Consider the following 20,761-nt stretch of genomic DNA (forward strand, 5'->3'; position numbering starts at 1 on the left):
CGTGCCGTGGGGCGGGGGAGGGATACGGGCCCTCCCGCGCGCGGGAAACCGCGTGTGAAGGGCCGTGAGGGGGCTGTGAGGGGTCTGACAGGATTTCGGGGGTCGTGGGGAACCGTGAGGAGTCTGGGGGGCTGTGAAGCGGCTGAGGGGTCCGTGAGGGATCTGAGGGGATTGTAAGGGCTCTAAGGGACTGTGAGGGGTTGGAGGGACCATGAGGAACCATCAGGGGCTGTGAGGGCTCCGAGGAGACGTGAAGACACGAGGGGGTCATGAAGGGTCTGAGGGGCTGTCCAGCGTCGGTGGGACCGTGAGGGGTGTGAGGGACTGTGACACACCATGAGGGTCTCCAAGGGACTGTGAGGGGCTGTTATGTCCTCCTTCTTACTTCATCATTTCAGAGACTAAACTGTCACACAGTTTACTGCCCAAGCAGTGTGAGGTTGGGGTGGGAATTTCTCTTTAATATTAGAGAGGAAAAAAAATTACTTGCAGTTAATATGATACAAACCACGCTATTTCCTGGTGAGTTTGCTGCTTTTCTGTAAATGTATTTCCCCATAAATGTACTGCATGTAAACAACTTAAAACAAGCCTTATTTATTAATGAAGCTGAAATTCTACCACATCTGATTCATAACACAGAACACATTCACTGTCCTCCTTTACCAGATAACTACATTTCCACTTATGAAATACCACAGATGCAATGTCTCATACTGAATTGCCACAAATGTACTTAAACTCCAAATTTTAATTTGTCAGCAATATCGTATGTTGAATTTACACTAATTTCCAAAAGCACAATGCAACTTAGATGAAACCCACCTACACTATTTTAATCGAGGCCCTGAGGGACAGAACAATGGCCCTCTGAAGTCCTAAAAAGCCATTTTTAAGCACCACTGTTTTTTTTAATATCAGTTGTTCCACTGAAAGAGCAGACCGAAAAAAAAAGGGGGGGGAATTAAAGAACACCGGTAAAAAATTAATGAGGCCAAGATCCTTAGTTGAGAGCAAGTGCCTGAAGTGCGAGTTTCCTGAATCACATACTTAACTAATGTACTTAAACCTTAACTAATTACTTTTAATTTAAATAGAACTACTCATAGAAGCATTTTTCAAAGAGGGGAGTGTTTGAAACACAAACGTGCTGTTTGAAAGGGCAAAGAGCTACAATTAAAAGTCGGACCTCGCTCTTTTTTCATCATTTCCCTCTCGGCAGGAGCAGCAGACAGCTCTGCCTGGGGTTAAGCAGCCCCAGCAGCGACTGGTCCCACTGAATCTCACGTACTGGTGCTCAGGGTTTGTCATCTGGGATATTTTTATATATCACAGTTGGACGGGGCTTGGAGCAACCTGGGCTGGTGGAAGGTGTCCCAGCCCATGGCAGGGGGTGGAACGGGATGAGCTCCGAGATCCCTTCGAAGCCAGTCCATTCTGGGATTCTATCGAGGTTGGGTGTCAAAGCGCCTCTGTTTGCTGTTCCCGTGTGTCCGTGTCGAACACCCCCGTTACCCGATCCGGCTCACGGCCGTGCCTGGGCTCCATTTCGGCTCCGCGGGGCGGGAAATGGCGGCGGGGTTGGGGCTGGGGCTGGGCCGGGCCCGCCCGAGGGGCCCGCTCGGCCCCGCCTGCGCGGCGGGCGGACCCAGCCCGGCTCGGGCCCCGCGCGGGGCTCAGGCGATGGCGGCGGCGCGGCGGGCGCGGCCGGGCGGGCCCCGCGCGGGGCCGGGGTTCGGGCGGGCGGCCGAGCCGGAGCCCCCGGTGCCGCAGGGGCTGCTGCGGGCGGCGCGGCGCAGCGGGCAGCTCAACCTGGCGGGACGCGGCCTCCGCGACGGTGCGTGAGCCGGGCCGCACCGCCCGACCCCCGCACCACCGGAGGGGCTGCCGGGGAGCCACAACACCGCCGGGAGGGGCAGGGCGGGGGCGGCACACGGGGGACGGCAGCGACCGGTATTCTGCCATCTGTCTGCAAGGAACTATTTTTTGTCTATTTCTGACGCATTTCCATCAGCTTCTTGTTGTCCGCTCTGGAAACGTGTCTAGAACACCATTGACTATATAGATATGTATATACATCACTATCTGCCTAACTGTCTATCCATCTCTGTATGTGTATATATCCACACATCTACATCTGTATAACTATATATTCTTATATATACATGTATTTTATCTGTATATCTAATTGTGTACATGTGTGTACACATATGTCTGTCTATATGTGGATATCGTACCCCATGACAGGAGGGTTGGAACTAAATGACCATTAAGGCCCCTTCCAACCCAAACCCCTCTATGATTCTATGTAAGAGGAGTTTGAGAACAGTTCCCTGAACAATCCAACTGACCTGTGTATGTTTGTGTGGCAGTGCCTCCACATGTGTGGCGGATCAATGTGGACACTCCGGAGGAGGCCCAGCAGAACCTGTCCTTCGGAGCTGCAGATCGCTGGTGGGAGCAGACAGACCTCACCAAGCTCATCCTTGCCTCCAACAAGCTGCAGAGCCTCTCGGAGGATGTGCAGCTGCTGCCTGCCCTGACTGTGCTGGATGTGAGTACAAGGAGCCCTTGGTCAGATGCTACTTCCATGGAGGAGGTGGGAAAACTTGTCGTAGACTTTTGTTTTCCATTTCCCTGCAGAAGTGGTGCTGATGTGTTCTTTTCACAGGCATGTAGAGATAGGACAAGGGGGAATGGTCTTATGCTGAAGGAGGGCAGGGTTATCTGAGATATTGGGAAGAAATCTTTCCCTGTGAGGGTGGTGAGGCCCTGGCACAGGTTGCCCAGAGAAGCTGTGGCTGCCCCATCCCTGGAAGTGTCCAAGGCCAGGTTGGATGGGGCTTGGAGCAACTTGGGATAGTGGAAGGTGTCCGCTGCCCAGGGTGGGGGGTGGAATGGGGTGGGCTTTAAGATCCCTTCCAACCCAAATCAATTTGAGGCTCCATGATTTTTGGAATACAAGTGAGCATGGTACCAGCTCCTGAACCAGCACAGTGCTGGCAGAGCTGCCTCTGACTGGGTGTCGCTCTGTGTCCACGAACCCACTGCCTTTAAAAAATACATTTATTTATTGTTTATGTTATATATTATTTTGTAATTCTTTGATTCTCAGGATAAAGAAAAGATTGTTACAGGTCACTCTGACAATGTCTCTGTCCATACACTTGCAACGTGTAATCATAGAATCATGAATGTCCTGGGCTGGAAGGGACCCACACGGATCAAGTCCAGCTCCAGGGTCCTGTCCTGTGGAAAGATCTGGGAAGTTCTGTTATGGACACTTTAGGAAGAGCTGTTACTGGGAGTGCAACCCCCTTTCCTGCACTCCCCTTCATCTCTAATCTCTGGTCATTGATGGCAGTTAAGGACAATTTTGCAGTTCTATGTGTACAGAATTACTGTGTGGATCAGGTTGGCTTTTTTCTGGGGAAAAACCCTACAAGGCACAAATTAGTAACTGTATTCTAAAAACTATTTTCTAGGTGCATGATAATCAACTGACATCACTTCCTTCTGCTTTAGGACAACTAGAAAATCTCCAGAAACTTGATGTCAGGTAAGGATGTGTTACACGACAAACAAGAGAAATATTGCACTGACTTTCATGTGTGAATGAGAGATTGCAGGATATCAAACCTTCTTTCAGAAAATTAATTCCAGATTACTAACTATAGAATACTATTATATTGAGAACTCTAAGTTTTGGATCACAACTGGTGATCTTGGGTTTGTTGGAATTGTTTTCACTGATACTCAAAGTCACAGTCTCTTGGAAGGTGAAAACAGTGATATTCTGAATAATCTCACAAAATAACATTCATTTGATTCAGTGTGGCACTTTTGAGGATAAAACACTTTCTGCCACGAATAATTCACATTGTAAGTAATTGTCTAGGTCTCGTTCATGCTGGAAAGTTCAGAATCTTCTGTTTACTGGGATAATTTTGTAAATTTGTGCTCAAGGAGAGGTTATGCTGCCACTGTGTGAACTGCATAAACAGAACAATTCACATCCAGATGGAATATTGTAAATTCAGATTAGGATTAAAACTATTCTTGAACAAATAAGTGAAGGTAATTAATTTTCCCAGAAAATTAATCCATTGTAGAGGCCTGAGACAGGTTTTCCTTACAGGTGGCTGTGTCCTGACCAGCAGGATGTGTACAGGCTGTGGAACATGAGTGTTCTGTGTGCATCGTATTCCTAAAAACTCCTTAGTGATTGTTCTTTCCCTTTGTGTCCCATGTTTTCCCACCAGCCACAACAAGCTGCAGAGCCTCCCTGAGGAGCTGCTGCAGCTGCCCAGGCTGAGGAGCCTCCTGCTGCAGCACAACGAGCTGAGCCACCTCCCCGAGGGTCTGGGGCAGCTCCTCAGCTTGGAGGAATTGGTAAATCAGCCTTTTCAGCCATATTTCTTTGTGCAGAAAGATTTATCCATGTTTTGCTACAGCTAATTAAAAATCACTGGCTTTGATGGCAGAACTTTGTGAGTATTCCAGTGACCATTCTAAAGTCGGTTATTACATGGTGGGTTTTTTGGTTGTTCTTGGTTCAACAAATATTTTAGGAAAACTCAAATCCCTTGTGATCTGTCAGTCATGGGAGACTTGTTTCTTTGTGTCACACTTCTGCCAGGGAGATCCTAAAGATGTCAGCCAGCTAATTTTAATGTTCTGCCAGTAATTAACTTTGCACTAGCAGCACCGGTGGGATAGTTTAAACATCTCTGTCTTAGTCTCTCACTTTTTTTCTGTCTGCAGGATGTGTCCAATAACCACCTCACAGACATTCCAACAAGTTTTGCTTTGCTCGTTAACTTGGTGCGGCTCAATTTGGCCTGTAATCAGCTCAAGGACCTGCCTGCAGATCTCAGTGCCATGAAAAGTAACTCACTTTCCTCACACTGTTAAATGCCAAACAGCCAGTTTTGTGCTTATGTTCATATTAGTGCATGTTAGTCAGGTTTTAAAATATATTCCTAAAATTAATGCATTCTCAAGAAAATCAGGTCAGAATTATTAGTTCTAAATTCTGTTTGGCAAAATGTTGTTGCATTTATTTTAAAACCCAGGATAATTATGCTTCTGTGGAGAGCTATTTTTATTTTCTTCTATTTCTGTTTGTCATTGCTCATTTACTTCCATAGGCCTGAGGCAGCTGGATTGTACCAAAAACTACCTGGAAACTGTACCTTCTAAATTAGCAACTATGGCATCACTGGAGCAGCTTTACCTGAGGAAAAATAAACTGCGTTCCTTGCCAGAGTTCCCCTCTTGCAAGTTACTGAAGGTGAGCTTGGAATGGCTGCAATGTGGTAAACTTTTAAATAATGACAGTTAATTTAAACGCAAGTTTTTGTGAAGTGCTGTGATCAAAAATTAATGGTCGTGTGTTTAGAACTCTTTATTTAATACACCCCCATTTGCAATTTCTCTTACTGTCCTCAGTATTCAACCTTAAGGTCACTTGGAAGACAAATGTGTAGCAGAACTTTCAGATTTGCAAAATAAATATTTAGAAGAGGAATGACTTAAAACTGGATCTAGTGTTGCCTATTTTTTCTCTGTGGGAACATTTTCTGGTTAAGTTAACATTGTTCATTATCATTTTTTCTTTGTAACTACAGAAAAAACATACTGGTTTTCCTTTTGGCATAATCAGGTATTCCAGGTATTTTGTAGCATTAATTCCTGATATATTTAAAATTGACAATCACCTGTTTCAGAACATCAGAATTTGTTACTCAAATGATAGAGAAATGATTGGGCTAAGGGAATGTCTCTGTTACTGTAGTGTTTCCACTGACCAACTCTGAAGTCAGCAGTGAAAATTTCAAGCTGTTTCCTCATTTTCTAACAAAATTCCTGTTGGTGTGTGAAGTTCAGTGTCTTGGTGAATCCAGCACATGGTCTTTGGGCTAAGGAATCATTGACTTTTTCCTTTATAAATCAAACATTTCCAGCAGGGAGATGAGAGCTGCCTCTCAGCTTCCTCTAACTTTGAATTTCAGAAGCTTCTTGAGCAAAGGAGTTGTTGACAAGTTCTTGGCAAAAGTGGAACAAGTTTATTCCTGGCTGGGAAATGGGACTCGGAGCTGAGGGTTCTGTGGTGGGTTCAAAAAAGCTGAGTCAGTCCCATGTCTCCGGATCTTCGGAGGCTTTGATATTTCGTAGGCAGAAGAAAGGGAATCAAGATCTATTTTTGTTCCACATCATCATACGTTTCTGCTGATGTCATGATTTAGGAGATGAGTTATAAAGCAATTTTACCAGAGTACCATAGTGGTAGGTGCTGTTTGTTCCCATAGGAATTACATGCTGGTGAGAATCAGATTGAAATCCTCAATGCAGAGAATCTGAAACACCTGAATTCCCTGTCTGTGCTGGAACTCAGGGACAACAAGATCAAATCAGTCCCCGAGGAGATCACTCTGCTGCAGAAGCTGGAGCGGCTTGACCTGGCCAACAATGACATCAGTAGGTAATAGAGAAAGCTGGGCTGGGGCTCGGGGGGGACATGGTTGGTGGCAGCTCATTCCTGGTGGATCACACTGGGGGAGGTGCAATTAAGAAAGGACTTAATCATAAAATGAAGGAACCCTCTGTATTGTGTGAAGGCTCTGATCAAACTGGGCCTTTCTTAAAAATTCTGTGTTCTGCCTGTGACTTACATTTGACTTGTAAGTGCTTTGGGGAGGGTCTGAGGGAGCTGGAGAAGGGTCTGGAGCACCAGGAGCGGCTGAGGGAGCTGGGGGGGCTCAGCCTGGAGAAAAGGAAGCTCGGGGGAACCTTCTCACTCTCTGCAACTCCCTGACAGGAGGGTGGAGCTGGAGGGGGTCGGGCTCTGCTCCCAGGGAACAAGGGACAGGAAAACGGGAAACGACCTCAAGCTGTGCCAGGGGAGGTTCAGGTTGGACATCGGGAGGAATTTCTTCCTGGAAAGGATGGTCAGGCACTGGAAGGGGCTGCTCAGGGAGGTGGTGGAGTCCTCATCCCTGGAGATGTCCAAGGAACGACTGGATGTGGCACTCAGTGCTCTGGGCTGGGTGATGAGGTGGGGATTGGGCACAGGCTGGGAGGGCTTTTCCAACCTCAATCATTCTGCATCTTTTTCTTTGAACCTGAGCTTCAGCATCCCATCTGACAAACCGTTGCAGATTCTTTAGCAGTTGGTTTGGAGCTGCTTTGGAATGAGTTGTTTCCATCTGCAGGTTGCCTTATACATTGGGGAACCTTCCTCAGCTGAAATTCCTGGCACTGGAGGGAAATCCTTTGAGAACCATCCGGAGAGACTTGCTGGAAGTAAGCACTGGAGTTTGGTTATGTTGCAGGTGAACATTTGCTGCATCCCCACGGTGTGGGCAGCAGGAGAAACATGAAAAGCTAAAAATGTGGAGCCCAAGGTTCAGATCAGAAATTTTCAGCTGGAACTGATAAAGTTATAAATAAGCAAGTTCCTAGGATGCTGTGAGGAGGGTTTTCCTGTGGGATTTTAGGTGGAATTTTTAGTCAGCAGTGCTTGGGCTCCACCTGTGTGACTGGAATTGTCCCTCTGCATTGTTTCACCAGCCGCATAAACCCTGCTTAGTGACTTGGTTTTTGTTTCTTTTTAAAAGAAAGGCACCCAGGAACTTCTGAAATATCTGAGAAGCAAAATCCAAGGTATGTTGTTTTATTCCATTTATTGCATTTAAAGAGATTCTAAGAAATCAAAATAAATCAGAACCTAGAGAGAGTGGTTGTTTAAAACCAGGCCCCTCCAGTTATCGTGAAATAATAGAGATTTCTTTACTCAACATTTGCTCTGATATTTCTGTTTCTTTTCCTTATTCTATTAGATAATACTGAATAACAAACATGCCCTTATTGAGGATTATAATTTTAAAAATAATCTCAATATGCTTCATCTTCATACTTAAAAGGGACCTTGATTATAGATGCATCAGCTTTTCTTACCAGTGCTGTGTGACTGTTCCTTTTCCAGTGGCTGTCCCCACCTGCCAGAGGATGGCAGCATTAATTAGGCTTCTGCAGCAGAAAAAATTCCTTCCAAATGTCAGCTTCCATGCAAATCTGACATGGTAACTCCACAAAAATTAATGGAATGCTGGAGTAAAAGCCCAGTCTAACAGATAATATAATTGTGGTAACACAATTAGCTCATGTCTTGCATGTACAACAGTACTTACAGTTTTACTCTGGCCTCTTATGGAGCTAAACCAATGGCGATCCTGTTTCTGATGAGGTTTAAATTGGGAAAAGCCTCTTTTTTTTTAGCTTATTTCTCGCCCTTTTGCCCTTCTTTAACCAGAGAATAACTAGTTGTGGTTGGGCACAATTGTTGATAGACTTTAATTCATGAATGCTGCTGAACTTTCAGAGAGTTTTGTTGAATTTCTTGGAGTGGAAGTTGGATTTATGGTATGTTTGGACTCCTAGCTAAGTTTCATCCTACTCAGGTGGGTGGGAATCCCCATCTCAGATGTCCAGGAGCTTTTTCAAGTGGATTGTGGGGAGTGATCAGAAGGAGCTTCACAAAGACGGGTGTGCTGAATGTTTATAAATAGTGTTTTAACTGATAAATTGTGGTCAGGTTTGCTGGTGTGGATGTAGGTGCTCTAGATCATAACTTCCAGTCCAAATTCCCAGTTTCTCCCTGTTTCCAGCTCCTTTCCCCATAGAGGCAGAGCCTCACAGAGCAGCAGCCGCCAGCACATCTCACCTGCTTTTTCAAAATCCAAGTTAACCCCTCTCCCTCCCACCCCCCCTAAAAAAACCCCAAAACAAATAAAGCAGAAACCCAGGACGCCAAAAAAACTTCCTTAGAAAATTATTGGAATAATCTGAATTAGATGATCTTCAGTTGAGCCAGGAGTAAAAGGGGTGATGGAGGTGCCTGGGACACACTCCCGACTCCTGGATCCCTCAGAAGTGTGACTGGACCCCTCTGTTGTCTGTAGATGATGGACCTGGCCCCAGTGAAGAGCCTCCTGTGACAGCCATGACCCTTCCCAGCCAGGCAAGGGTGAACATGCATGCCATAACCTCACTGAAATTATTGGAGTACAGGTGTGTGTTTGGAAATATTACCTGTTCCTAAAGCTGCAAGAACACTCCCCTATTTTTTGGTTGTGTTTTTTTCCCCCCTCCCTTTATTACATACCAAGCTGTTCACAAATCATGCTGTATTTGGGCATTTTCCCCTTTAATTCCTGTGTTCAGGAATAGGCAGATTTGGATTGCAGGGGTTTACTTATTCATTTGTAATATCAAATATTCCACAGTAACTCACTGAAGTGCTGAAAACCTTCAGACGCTTCTGGTACCTTTTAAGGTCTTTACAATTTTTAGTAAGTCTCAGAACATCTTGTAGTAGGTGAGTGTCTCCTCAATATTTTTAACTGTACCTTGTTAAGCTGGGAATGGGAAAGAAAACCATGAAGGACTTGGGGGTGTTGGTGGATGAGAAGCTGGGACAGGCTGGGAGAACTGGAAGGTTCATCCTGGAGGAGGCTCCAGGTAGACCTTAGAGCCCCTTCCAGTGCCTAAAGGGGCTTCAAGAGAGCTGGAGGGGGACTTTGGACAAGGGCCTGGAGGGACAGGGCAAGGGGGAATGGCTTCCCACTGCCAGAGGGCAGGGTTAGATGGCATATTGGGAAGGAATTCTTGGCTGTGAGGGTGAGGGTGGTGAGGCACTGGCACAGAGAAGCTGTGGCTGCCCCATCCCTGGGAGTGTCCAAGGCCAGGTTGGATGGGGCTTGGAGCAACCTGGGATAGTGGAAGGTGTTCCTGCTCAGGGCAAGGGATGGAATAGATGAGCTTTAAGATCCTTCCAACTCAGACTATTCCAGGATTCCAGGATTCTCTGATATTTGCTGACAGGGCAGTGGTTGGAGCTTTCTGATCAACAGGCCCACGCATTTCAAATTGTAGCTATTTACCTGTCTGTTCTACTGGCCATCCTCTCTAAAAGAAGGTGAAAATGCCTTGTTAATCACCAGAAATGATGAACTGGTGTCACTGACTCCTGTTTCTCCCCTCAGTGAGAAGCAGGCAGCAGAGATCCCCGAGGAGATGTTCGATGCCGTGGGCACCAACCCTGTGGCCACTGTCAACTTCAGCAAGAACCAGCTGAAAGAGGTGCCCCCAAGGTATTGTGTGAAGGTCATTCCTCATCTATGACTTGCTTTTCTGCCTTTGTCGTCAGCATCTTGTGTCTTTCCTGAAGCTGTTTGCACTTTGTTGCTTTGTGTGCACACAAATCAAAGTACAAAGAAATACAGTGACACATTTGTGTGTCTTGTACAGGAGTGTGCAGGTGGGGCCTGGAGTCACTTGTGTCATCCAGAGTCATGGAAAATCTCTGGCACTGATGGCAATAATTAGTCTTTTTGCATTAGGAGGAATGTTTTGTGTTAGGAGGAAGGTTTGCTGGATCTCTGGGAGCCCAAGAAAACAACCAACACTGATTTTTAAGGTCAATTCCACATTGTGGAATTGATCCATGCCCATTCTCAGACCCAAGTGTGCTTAATATTTCACCTTTAGCACATAGAGCTTAAAAAGGTGCAATCTCAGGGGAGAAAAAAGTCCATTTTCAGTACAAGCTCTAGAGACTGGATTTTGTGAGCTGGTGTTTGTTCCTCCTGTGCTTTGTCACTGTATCAGAGGCTGTTGCATTCCCTGGGATAGGTGTGAGTGGGTATGCAGCTGCCTCAGAATTCCATGCCAATCCAGGCAGGAGAGAGAAGTGTTTTCTCATTTAGTTGTGTTTTGGTTTTAGAGCTAAACCAGAGATTCTATTTGGGGGGTTCTACAATGAACTTCTCAGGCTGTTAAATAATTTACACCAAAGCATCTCAATGTAACGACCTTCTACAAGCAGCAGCAGATGCTCCTGGAATTTGTAACAATGGAGCAGAAACAAAAGATGGGAAAAAATAGGAATTTCTTTCAGTTTGTTTGACTGCAGAAGAAGGTGGATAAGAGTCAGTGTTAAAACATCTCCAGGTCAGGAGATGGCGGTGAAGGTCACCTGTCCTCTGGTCTCTGAAGTAGCTCTTGACTGCATTTACTGAGGAGGCTTTTGTAGTAAAATTTGCTCTCCTAATCAGAGAGAGAAAACATTATCTCCTAATCACTGTAGGTCAGTGAGCTTTGCCTTCATCAAGTGTAAGGTTCAAGGAGCAGCAGCTCTCACAGGTGACGTCTCATTATCTTCACAAAATTACTTCAGAATTGTCAAGAAACAAAATGTGTCCTTGATTTGTAGAAGAAAGCAGTTTTTAAATAACTTAGAATGCAAGCATGAGCTTCCATAATTACAGTATCTCCTTTTTGGGTTTCAGGATTGTGGAGCTGAAAGACTCTGTTTCTGATGTCAACCTTGGCTTCAACAAAATCTCCTCCATTTCCCTGGAGCTGTGCAGGCTCCACAAATTGACACATTTGGATCTCAGGTTGGTGACGTGTGTTGAGTTCCTTCCCTGGGAATTTATTTTCCTGCCTCCCTAAACCAGCCATCTGTTCCAGTGGGATTGCAGCACTGGGATCAGTTTTCATTCCCAAAATGCCTCCGTGGTAAAGCTGAAATAGCCTAAATTTGAGCCTTGGTTAAAGAAAACCCAAAAAACAAGTGGACCAGCTCTGAGACTTGCTGTGAGGAGAGAGATGGTGCTATTTGAAAACACGTCCATCGCCCTCCAAAAGAAACACACCAAAAAATACTGGGAATTAGGACAGTGAAGGTTCAGATCTTGTCACACTGCTGGAAACAGAAGCAGTGCATGGCAAGAGATGTTACTTATGTCATCTACCTCCCCTGACTCCTGAGAAATGCTCCTTGCATTGTTCAGCATCTGGATTAGCTCAAACCATAGATTTTGGAGAGATGTAGTGATTTACTTTGACTGATTTACTTTGGCTTCAGGATCTGGGCAGTTTCCTAAGCTTTCCTCTGCAACCCAAGGAGCTGAATTTCCAGGCAGGTTTATGGAGTTATTGGGTGCCTGGGAATACTTGGGAATCTTTAGAGGACAGGCTTTGAGTCTCCTCCTGGCAGAAATGTGAATCCAGCCTGGCTGGCATTAGCCAGCAGCTGTACCTGGGCATGGTCTCGCCCCATTTCTGAGGCAGTGAATTGGCCACAGACAGTGTGGATGTGATCAATATGTTGTGTCCTGGGGATTCTCAGTAACTAAAACCTTGAGCAAGTGAATGATTATTGTTTGTCTTCCTCTGATACACAGAAACAACATTTTGACATCTTTACCCCAGGAAATGGAGGCACTGACAAGACTGCAGATAATCAATCTTGCTTTTAACAGGTGAGCAACACTCTAGATATTTTTAATAAAATAATAATCAAAAGAACTGGGCTGAATTTGATATGATTTTCCTGTGATGTAAAAACAAGGAGACACTTGGCTGACAAGTTGTGGGCTTGAAACCCATGAAAGCCTTGTGTTTGTGTTGCCCTGTTTCTGACTTTCCCTGCTTTGCCTCCTTTCTCTTCCTGAAGATTTAAGGTGTTTCCCAGTGTCCTGTATCACCTCCCAGCCCTGGAGACCATCCTGCTCAGCAACAACCAGGTGGGGTCCATCGACCCGGTGCAGCTGAAGGGGATGGACAGGCTGGGAACGCTGGACCTGCAGAACAATGACCTCCTTCACGTGCCCCCAGAACTGGGGAACTGTGAAAACCTGAGGTGTGTGGTTTCACTGGGGACCTGTTTATACAATTATATTCTGTCTGAGTTCTTCAGGGAGTGTTTTGTCAGAGGAAAAAGTGCTCCTTGGCAGGATGTTGTTTGTGGAGTCTCAGTGCCCCAAAAGGGTCTCTCTGACTATCTGTAAAACAAGGCAGTTTCTTCCATAATTTCTCGCTATTGTAGAGAATTGGAGGAGTTGTTTCATCATTTCAAACCACTGTCAAGGGTGTGTTGTTTTGTATGAAGCTCCTGGAAGAGCCTTGGTTATGTTGCCTGTCCAGTCACACTGTGGTGCAGCATGGACAGGCCAGGCTTAGCAGGGAAATTGGACCAGGTGAACCCACTGTGGTCCCTTCCAGCCTGAACCGTCCTGGAATTCTGTTTCTGTATTCCAGAAGTTCTTTTCTCACTCCTGCTGGCAGAGGCTTGCTGCAGTAGTGGGGTATGTGCTGCAGTCATACACCCCCACTGATTTATTAGCATAAATTAAAATTCACATATCTAAAGCCAAGCTGGTGTGAAGCAGGGAAGCAGGAATTAAAACTTTTAGTAGAACAGAAGAGGGATTACTTAGGGATTCCAAAAGATTCAGCAGTCTGTATGCAGTGGAGTGTGTGTGTACAAGGAGTCTTTATCTAAGTGCAGATCCCTGTTTTCCAGGACCCTGCTGTTGGAAGGGAACCCCTTCCGCACCCCCCGGGCTGCAATCCTGGCCAAGGGCACAGCTGCAGTGCTGGAATACCTGCGGAGCCGCATTCCCACCTGAGCCTGCTCCTGCCCTGGGCTAGCAGGGATCACAGGACAAGGGGCTCCACTGCCTCCCTCCTCCTGCTCCTGCCCAGGCCAGAGCATCCGTGAGGCTGTTTGTATGTTAAGAAAGAACTGACCTGTAAAACATTCCCTGGATGCATGTTCCAATGGGGATCTCAGCATCCCACACTCTGTTTACACCGTTTGTGATAAAGGAGCCATGGTGCTCTCTGCAGGCCAACTGAGCTTTGAAGAGAGTTGTCAAATCAAAGCCTTTGGGCGAAAGGGAATACTTTTGATTTTTGTATCCTTTTTTTGGTCTCTTTTCACTGCTCCCCAAAAACTTATTTCTGGTCTGTGTGTGGTAAATACTGGAGCTGTGAGGGGGTGACCAAGGCTGAGAAGTACCCCCAGCTTTGTGCATGGCTCACCTGAGGGCAAGAAAGTGGCCGGTGTTGGCAGCTGCACTGAGATAATAAATGTGTCCCTTGGATGTCTGGCTTGGGTTCTTTAAGCATGTGCTGTAATTAATTTTTCTAGGCAGTAACACTGAGATACTTTTCTTGTTTAAACACGCTTCCATGTCCTGAAAGTGATGCCCTTAATGATAACGGTGCTGCAGTGTGGGTATTAATAATAAACAGAACCACAGAATCCCAGAATCACTGAGGATGGAAAAGCCCTCGCAGTGCATCGAGTCCAGCCTGTGCCCGATCCCCACCTTGTCACCCAGCCCAGAGCACTGAGTGCCACGTCCAGTCGTTCCTTGGACACCTCTGGGGATGGGGACTCCACCACTTCCCTGGGCAGCCCCTTCCAATGCCTGACCACCCTTTCCAGGAAGGAATTCCTCCTGAGGTCCAACCTGACCCTCCCCTGGCACAGCTTGAGGCTGTTTCCTCTTGTCCTGTCTTGTTCTGTGGGAGCAGAGCCTGACCCCCCACCTGGCTCCACCCTCCTGTCAGAGAGTTGCAGAGAGCCAGAAGGTCCCCCCTGAGCCTCCTTTTCTCCAGGCTGAGCCCCCCCAGCTCCCTCAGCTGCTCCTGGTGCTCCAGACCCTTCCCCAGCTCAGTTCCCTTCCCTGGACATGCTCCAGCCCCTCAGTGTCCTGGTCATGAGGGCCCAGAACAGGATGCAGCACTCGAGGTTCTGGATCACAGCAAAATTTAATACAGTTCAACACTAAACTTTCCAGGTTTTGAATGTGTCCAGAATGAACATAAAATACACTAAACTGCTCAGGTCTCCAGGTTTAAGAAGTGCCTTTCAGCCAGAGCAGGGATGGCTGAGGGACGTCAGCCCCAGCTGCACCTCCCCATGGTCCTGGTGGAGGGGACCAGAACTGCCCAGGCTGGTGGGGAAATTCAGAGTATTGACCTGTGTGGAAAGACGGACTGGGAGGGGAGCAGGAAAAGGAAGGGCAGGATGTTTCCTGTGGGAAATACATGATGGTAACTGTGTGCGGTGCTAAGCTCGAAGAGGGCTTTGGTGGAGCTCCACCATGGCCATGGGCAGCTCTGAGTGATGGATGGTGGATCCAGTTCCCTGGATGACGGAGCTGCTGTTGCTCTCAACCCCAGCCCTCTCGTTTCCATACATTTGTCTTTTCATACACCATTTGTCCCCCAAAAGCAGTAAACACTGAGTTTTCTTCACCAGCCGCATCACTCCCATTCCTTATCTGATGTCCCACAGTAGTAAGGAGAGTTGCCCAATTTTCCAGGCCCACTTCCAGTGGGATGTGGGGAACGACGACTCCTTCCTCTCCCTCCCAAACCTTCCATCCTTCCCGACAGCAAAGAAATGACCCAAAAGAATTACAATAAGGTGACGTTTTTATTATTTATACAATAAAGAGACTTTTTAATGTTATTCAAAACACTTTTTTTTTTTTTAAATACTGAAAAATTTGGGTACACCAAAGCCGAAAATGGCTCTGCTAATACTGCACAGCGGCGGTTCAGTCCCTGGGCTCCCTATGGACAGAAGCATCTGCAAAATGCATCAACACCACACGCACGGGCCGGGGCCCCACAGGGCACGGGGAGGGGACAACCTGCATGTGCCAAGGGACGAGAGTTGATTGCACTCAATCAATAGATTTAAAATAGAATTTTTGAAGTACCTTTTTGCACATAAAATGAAGCAGCTTTCAAGTTCAGTAAGTCTTTATACTGCAAAAAACATGAAGTACATTCACAATCTATGTTAATAAAGTAGTAAATATTTCCTCATTCAGCTTTATTTACAGGAATACTGGAATTCAACTGAAAAGTACAGTCATCTGGAATATAGCAATCTTTGAACACATACAAAAATGACCATTTCTGTATATAATTTAAGCTCAAAATCACAATTATCTCAAAATATTAATTACAATACAGCCATCTCCATCATAATTAAACATGTCTTTTATAAAATGGTAAAATCTTTAATAAAGGAAGCTGTTGGTTCTGAACCGGATACAGTACTCACAGGTAGAAAACCGAAGTGATGAGCGAGTGCCCTGCCCGGGGAGGGGACACGAGGGGGGGACACGAGGGGGGGACATGAGCCACCGAGGCAGCCCAGAGACAAAGGCCCTGAGTGCCAGGGCTGGGGGTCCTCACACAATGCAATGGTGTCATTCAGTCACTTCCACAAAATCGGCTGGAATCATCCAGGAAGGGGATTGGCAAAACGTTTTTCTGGTTTTTTTTTTTAATTTCAATTCCATGATTTGAAAACGGTGCCTTTTGGGATTGGGTTGGCGGTGGCCCTGCAGGCTCCTGGAGTGGCCCACGGTGCCAACAGCCTTGTTCCCAAGCACCCAAACCCCCAGTGGATCCGTATCCCATCAAACTACTGCCCGGAAAGTTGTATCAGCACGGCCACAGGGAATGACCCAGGGCCTGAGTGCCTGGGAATGAGGGGATGAGGCCAGACGGCTTTGTGCGCTTCAAAAGGGAATGTGGAGTCTGGAAGGGAGAGAAGGGAGGGGCCATGCCAGCCATGGGCAGGGAGCTCGGACTGCAGAGAGAATTCCCACTTTCCCCAATGTGGGATTTCTAACTGTGAAATCCCACCAGTTCACAGGATCACAGGATAGCTGGGGTTGGAAGGGACCTCTGGAGATCACCCAGTCCAACCCCCTGCCCAGGCAGGGTCATCTGGAGCAGGCGACAGAGGAATGTGTCCAGGATTTGGGATGCCCTCCCTGGGCAGCTATTCCAGGCTCTGCCACCCTCCATGAAAAGAAGTTCTACCTCGTGTTGAGGTGGAAGTTCTTGTGTGTTTATGGCCAAATCCTGCCAAGGTGGGTGGTGACTCCACAGCCCTGTCACCTCCTGTGCCTGTGTGTGACCCATGTCCAACCCTGATCCTGTTGGACAGGGTCTGCCTGGCTGGGGGGACATGGACCACCCCCCCCGTGTCCTGAGCTGGACTGGGCAGCACAGCCCTGGCTCCGGCCCTTCTCCTGCCACAGACAATTCCCAGGAATAGCCACCTTGATCCCCACTGATCCTGTACAGATGTGGGTCTGACACCGTGGCCTGTCTCAGCTGATCCAAATGTGTGCCTTTGTAATTTAATACAGGGTTTGCATTTCCTGTTGCAAATCTCCCTATCAGATATATACACATCTATAAATAAGCATTTTTGATTGCGTAAGGTAATTAATGCTATATTACAGCAGAGAGGTTTCACAGAATCCCAGATTGGTTTGGGTTGGAAGAGACCTTAAAGCTCATCCAGTCCTACTCTCTGCCATGGGCAGGGACACCTTCCACTATCCCAGGTTGCTCCAAGCCCTGTCCAACCTGGCCTTGGACACTCCCAGGGACGGGGCAGCCACAGCTTCTCTGGGCAACCTGTGCCAGGGCCTCACCACCCTCAGAGACAGGAATTTCTCCCCAACATCCCATCTAACTCTGCCCTCTGGCAGTGGGAAGTGATTCCCCCTTGTCCCGTCCCTCCAGGCTCTTGTCCAAAGTCCCTCTCCAGCTCTCTTGGAGTCCCTTTAGGCACTGGAAGGGCCTTTAACCAACATCTTTACACTCCAAGTGCTCACTAACAGCAGCAAACCAACATCCTGGACATTCCATACTCCTTTTTTCTTGGATTTTCCTTGAATTTCCTTGGCTCTGCTCTCAGCTGCCCCATTCACCCCCAGTATTGTCCTGCCTGGTCCCTGCTCAGAGCCACTGGCTGGGCACAGCCACCCCAGTTGGCATCTCCTGTCCCCTCCCAGGGGCTGGCACTGCCACCAAACACAGATGCAGACATGGATGTGTTATAAAACATCTCGAAAAGCAAGATTTGAAGATGTTAAATTGTTGCTGTTGGAACACCTGGCTGATAACTCCCGTAGTTTGTCATCACCTGGATACGAACTTTGAGGTGGCACTGGGAAAAGGGGGGTCTTGGAGGCTTCCTGGGGTCTGGGCTGGGCTTTTTCCTCAAAAAATTTTAAAAAAGCGTTCTGAAAGCAGCTTTTTTGCTTTCTTTTTCCTCCCCCACCATCGCCCTGTGCAGGACCCCCTGTGTAGGGGGACCCCTCAGCTCTCCAGGGCTCAGCTCTGTCCCTGTGCTCCCAGCAAAGCTCCAAAAGGTCCCACAGCCAAGGAGGGAAGGTTTAGGAATTCCTAGTGGCTCTTGGAGGCAGCGAAGTGGAATATTCCTGGCTGTGTCTGTGGGCTGTGACTGCACCCTTGGACGTGGGATTTTTGGGTAGGAATGAGCCCGGCCACAGACAAGCCCAGTGCCAGCTCTCCCTCAGCCCTTTCTCAGGGAAATGGGATCCCCTGAAAATACCTGAAGGGAGGTTCCCCTGTGTTTTTCCATCTTGCTATCAGGTATAACCATGCTGGAGCCCTGAACCACCAGCAGCTGTCAGGACTCTCTTTGTTGGGAGCAGCACCAGGACTTGGACCTGAGAGGTTGTCACACTGTGCCCTGAGCTGGGAATGCTCCTCCCAGGCTGGCTTGGTGTCACTCAGTGTCACCTGCTGCTCCCTGGGATGTGTCAGCTCTCAAACCTGCTCCCATTCCCTGTAAAGGACTCCTGATCAAATCAAGGATCACATAAATCCTCCCCGATGGGAATATCCCAAGCAGGGCCCGGCCCAGCCTGGAGCCAGTGAAGATACACAACAATGTCCATGGGAATGGGGGATGTGAGTAAAGGGCCTCAAATTGGAAATTAAAAAAGTGAAATAATAAAATTAGCAGCAACAAAAGAAGTTTTACTGCCACCATCACAACCTTCCTCCATCTGTGCGCCAAACCTGCCTGTCCTCGGGGTTCTCCTGTAGTGTGTGCACATGGAATCCATGGGAAGTGCCAAACCAAAGGGATTAACCCATTCCAAAGGAAGTCAGAATCATAGAATGGTTTGGCTTGGAAGGGACCTTAGAGCTCATCCCATTCCATCCCCTGCCATGGGCAGAGACACCTTCCATTAGACCAGGTCACTCCAAGGTCCATCCAACCTGGCCCATTCCAAAGGAAGTTAACACATCCTAAAGGAAGTTTTAACCCATTCCAAAGGAAGTTCACGCATTTCCATGTGGGTTTTTGTACCGAGGTCCCAGAGTTCAATTTCAGAAGTCTCTCACCCTGTATATGAATTGTTCCTGATCCCTACGGAGCCAACTATACACACGGCATATGTACAGGTATTTTCATAAGGCATAGAATATCTTTGCATTGAAAATAAATGAACATTATTAAATTTAATTTAATATATACTTTCTTTGAGGTGTTTATGAAAATATTTTTTCTCTATACTTTTGTATGTGACATGATAGAAATATTTCATGGGAAGTACAGGTTAATATAGTTCATCTTTATAAAGGCATATACAACTCTGAGGCAGTGTTTCTGATGGACAGCAGAATTCCTAAAGGATTTGTATGTGCTTCTGTGTTCTGAAATCATATGAAATCGACTTTAAGAAGTAACTTGATTAAAAAAACGCACCAATGCACAGCCAGAGGCTGACAAGTAAAACTAATACGGAGCCACATGAACAATATATTTATATAGTTAATATATTTTTCCCGATGATTGGTACTAACATAGAGTATTATACATTTGGCACTACTGTTTGCCATTGGTCCAGCAATTGGCAAAAAATTGGTTTCCTATGTATAAATCTGTTTGAACATTAGATCTGGCTAGACATATTTACTATTTATAAAAAAATATTTAGACAGTAAGCTCACGTTGAATAACAAGGTCTACTGTGTTCTGGAAACTCTTCAGTAGAAGCACAGCCTTCTCATGTTCCATATGTACAAAGCTGTGTCCATTGGCCTGCAACAGGGACAAACACAGGAAAAAGCTCTATAGTGGCTTCATTTTGGGGTAACAAAGGGGTGGATGGAAATGAAAAGCTAAAATAAATAATGAACACATGAGGATCCCACAAACACTGAGCACACGTTTCTCTCGCCCTCCGTTGACTTCGAGCAGGGGCTGGACTGGAGGCTCCAGTGAATACTTCCAACTGAAATGATCCTGTAACTCTGGGATAGTTTGTGTGTTTCCTGAGGAAGCATAACTCTGGGATGTAAGGTTTCCATATTCCAGGTGCTGTGCTGCATGCATGGGCAGGATGGGCTCCGTTTGGATACAGAGATAAAGATGGGAGTATTTATAAGCTGTTCTGTCGATTAAATCTCACTATAATAATCTCTCTCTTGTCTGTTCCAAAATTATTTCAAAAGTCAAATGTTAAACATAATTACCCACAGTTCACTGACTGTGCTTAATAGGCCCAAGTAGAAGATCCACCATTCTCCAGGATAATGGACACAGTTCAGGAAGGGGATCAGGCCCCATGGCCACACCTGCTCCAGGTCCCCCCTGAGCCTCCTTCTCAGGCTGAGCCCCCCCAGCTCCCTCAGCTGCTCCTGATGCTCCAGACCCTTCCCCAGCTCCATTCCCTTCTCTGGACATGCCCCAGTCCCTCAATGTGTCTCTTGTCTGAGGGGCCCAGAACTGACCCCAGGACTGGAGGTACCTCAGCAGTGCCCAGTGCAGGGGGACGTCAGTGCTCTGGGGCTGTGGCCACACTATTTTTGATACAAACCAGGTGTCACTGGCCTTCTTGGCCACCTGGACAAAAAGTTCTGCAAGTAACTCTGCTATAAATCAATATTAAACCATATATAATAGTTTATATAATAACAGAACTGTCAGTTAACTCACAGAATCACAGAATATCCTGAGTTGGAAGGGACCAATGAGGACCATTGAGTCCAACCCTCAGCCCTGCACCGGACCATCCCCAAGACTCACACCACATGCTCCAGA

At 46.8% G+C, this 20,761-nt stretch overlaps 2 protein-coding genes across 8 annotated transcripts in view; one reads left to right on the top strand and one right to left on the bottom strand.

Moving 5' to 3' along the window:
- The first annotated feature begins 146 nt into the window (after positions 1 to 146).
- Positions 147 to 13,955, top strand: LRRC40 (leucine rich repeat containing 40). Of its 2 annotated transcripts, none has more exons than XM_064664882.1 (15): positions 147 to 522; positions 2,373 to 2,554; positions 3,486 to 3,559; positions 4,263 to 4,392; positions 4,765 to 4,888; positions 5,151 to 5,293; positions 6,312 to 6,484; positions 7,215 to 7,305; positions 7,620 to 7,665; positions 8,964 to 9,072; positions 10,047 to 10,154; positions 11,352 to 11,462; positions 12,252 to 12,329; positions 12,524 to 12,709; positions 13,373 to 13,955. In XM_064664882.1, exons 1-15 carry the CDS (start codon positions 498 to 500, stop codon positions 13,476 to 13,478), a joined length of 1,686 nt encoding a protein of 561 aa, XP_064520952.1. In that variant the 5' UTR covers positions 147 to 497; the 3' UTR covers positions 13,479 to 13,955. The 2 variants fall into 2 exon arrangements, with proteins under 2 accessions (XP_064520952.1, XP_064520950.1); XM_064664880.1 differs by lacking the exon at positions 147 to 522 and adding an exon at positions 1,669 to 1,837.
- Positions 13,956 to 15,279: 1,324 nt separating this feature from the next.
- Positions 15,280 to 20,761, bottom strand: part of LRRC7 (leucine rich repeat containing 7) — a 120,872-nt gene continuing 115,390 nt past the window's right edge. For 5 of the 6 annotated variants that reach the window (XM_064664875.1, XM_064664879.1, XM_064664874.1 and 2 more), the window contains one exon: positions 15,280 to 19,759. In XM_064664875.1, coding sequence (XP_064520945.1) covers positions 19,652 to 19,759 — 108 coding nt within the window. In that variant the 3' untranslated portion in view covers positions 15,280 to 19,651. The remainder of the gene's footprint in view (positions 19,760 to 20,761) is intronic. The other variant, XM_064664877.1, reaches the window with a different exon arrangement.

Source organism: Pseudopipra pipra, chromosome 9 (genome assembly GCF_036250125.1).
Source record: "Pseudopipra pipra isolate bDixPip1 chromosome 9, bDixPip1.hap1, whole genome shotgun sequence".
Taxonomy (NCBI): Eukaryota; Metazoa; Chordata; class Aves; order Passeriformes; family Pipridae; genus Pseudopipra; species Pseudopipra pipra.

Coding starts and splice junctions, on each gene's coding strand:
- LRRC40 (XM_064664880.1), top strand. CDS start 1,684: ATGGCGGCGGCGCGGCGGGCGCGGCCGGGCGGGCCCCGCGCGGGGCCG. Junction 4,889..5,150: donor AGATCTCAGTGCCATGAAAA/GTAACTCACTTT, acceptor TTACTTCCATAG/GCCTGAGGCAGCTGGATTGT. Junction 7,666..8,963: donor TCTGAGAAGCAAAATCCAAG/GTATGTTGTTTT, acceptor TGTTGTCTGTAG/ATGATGGACCTGGCCCCAGT.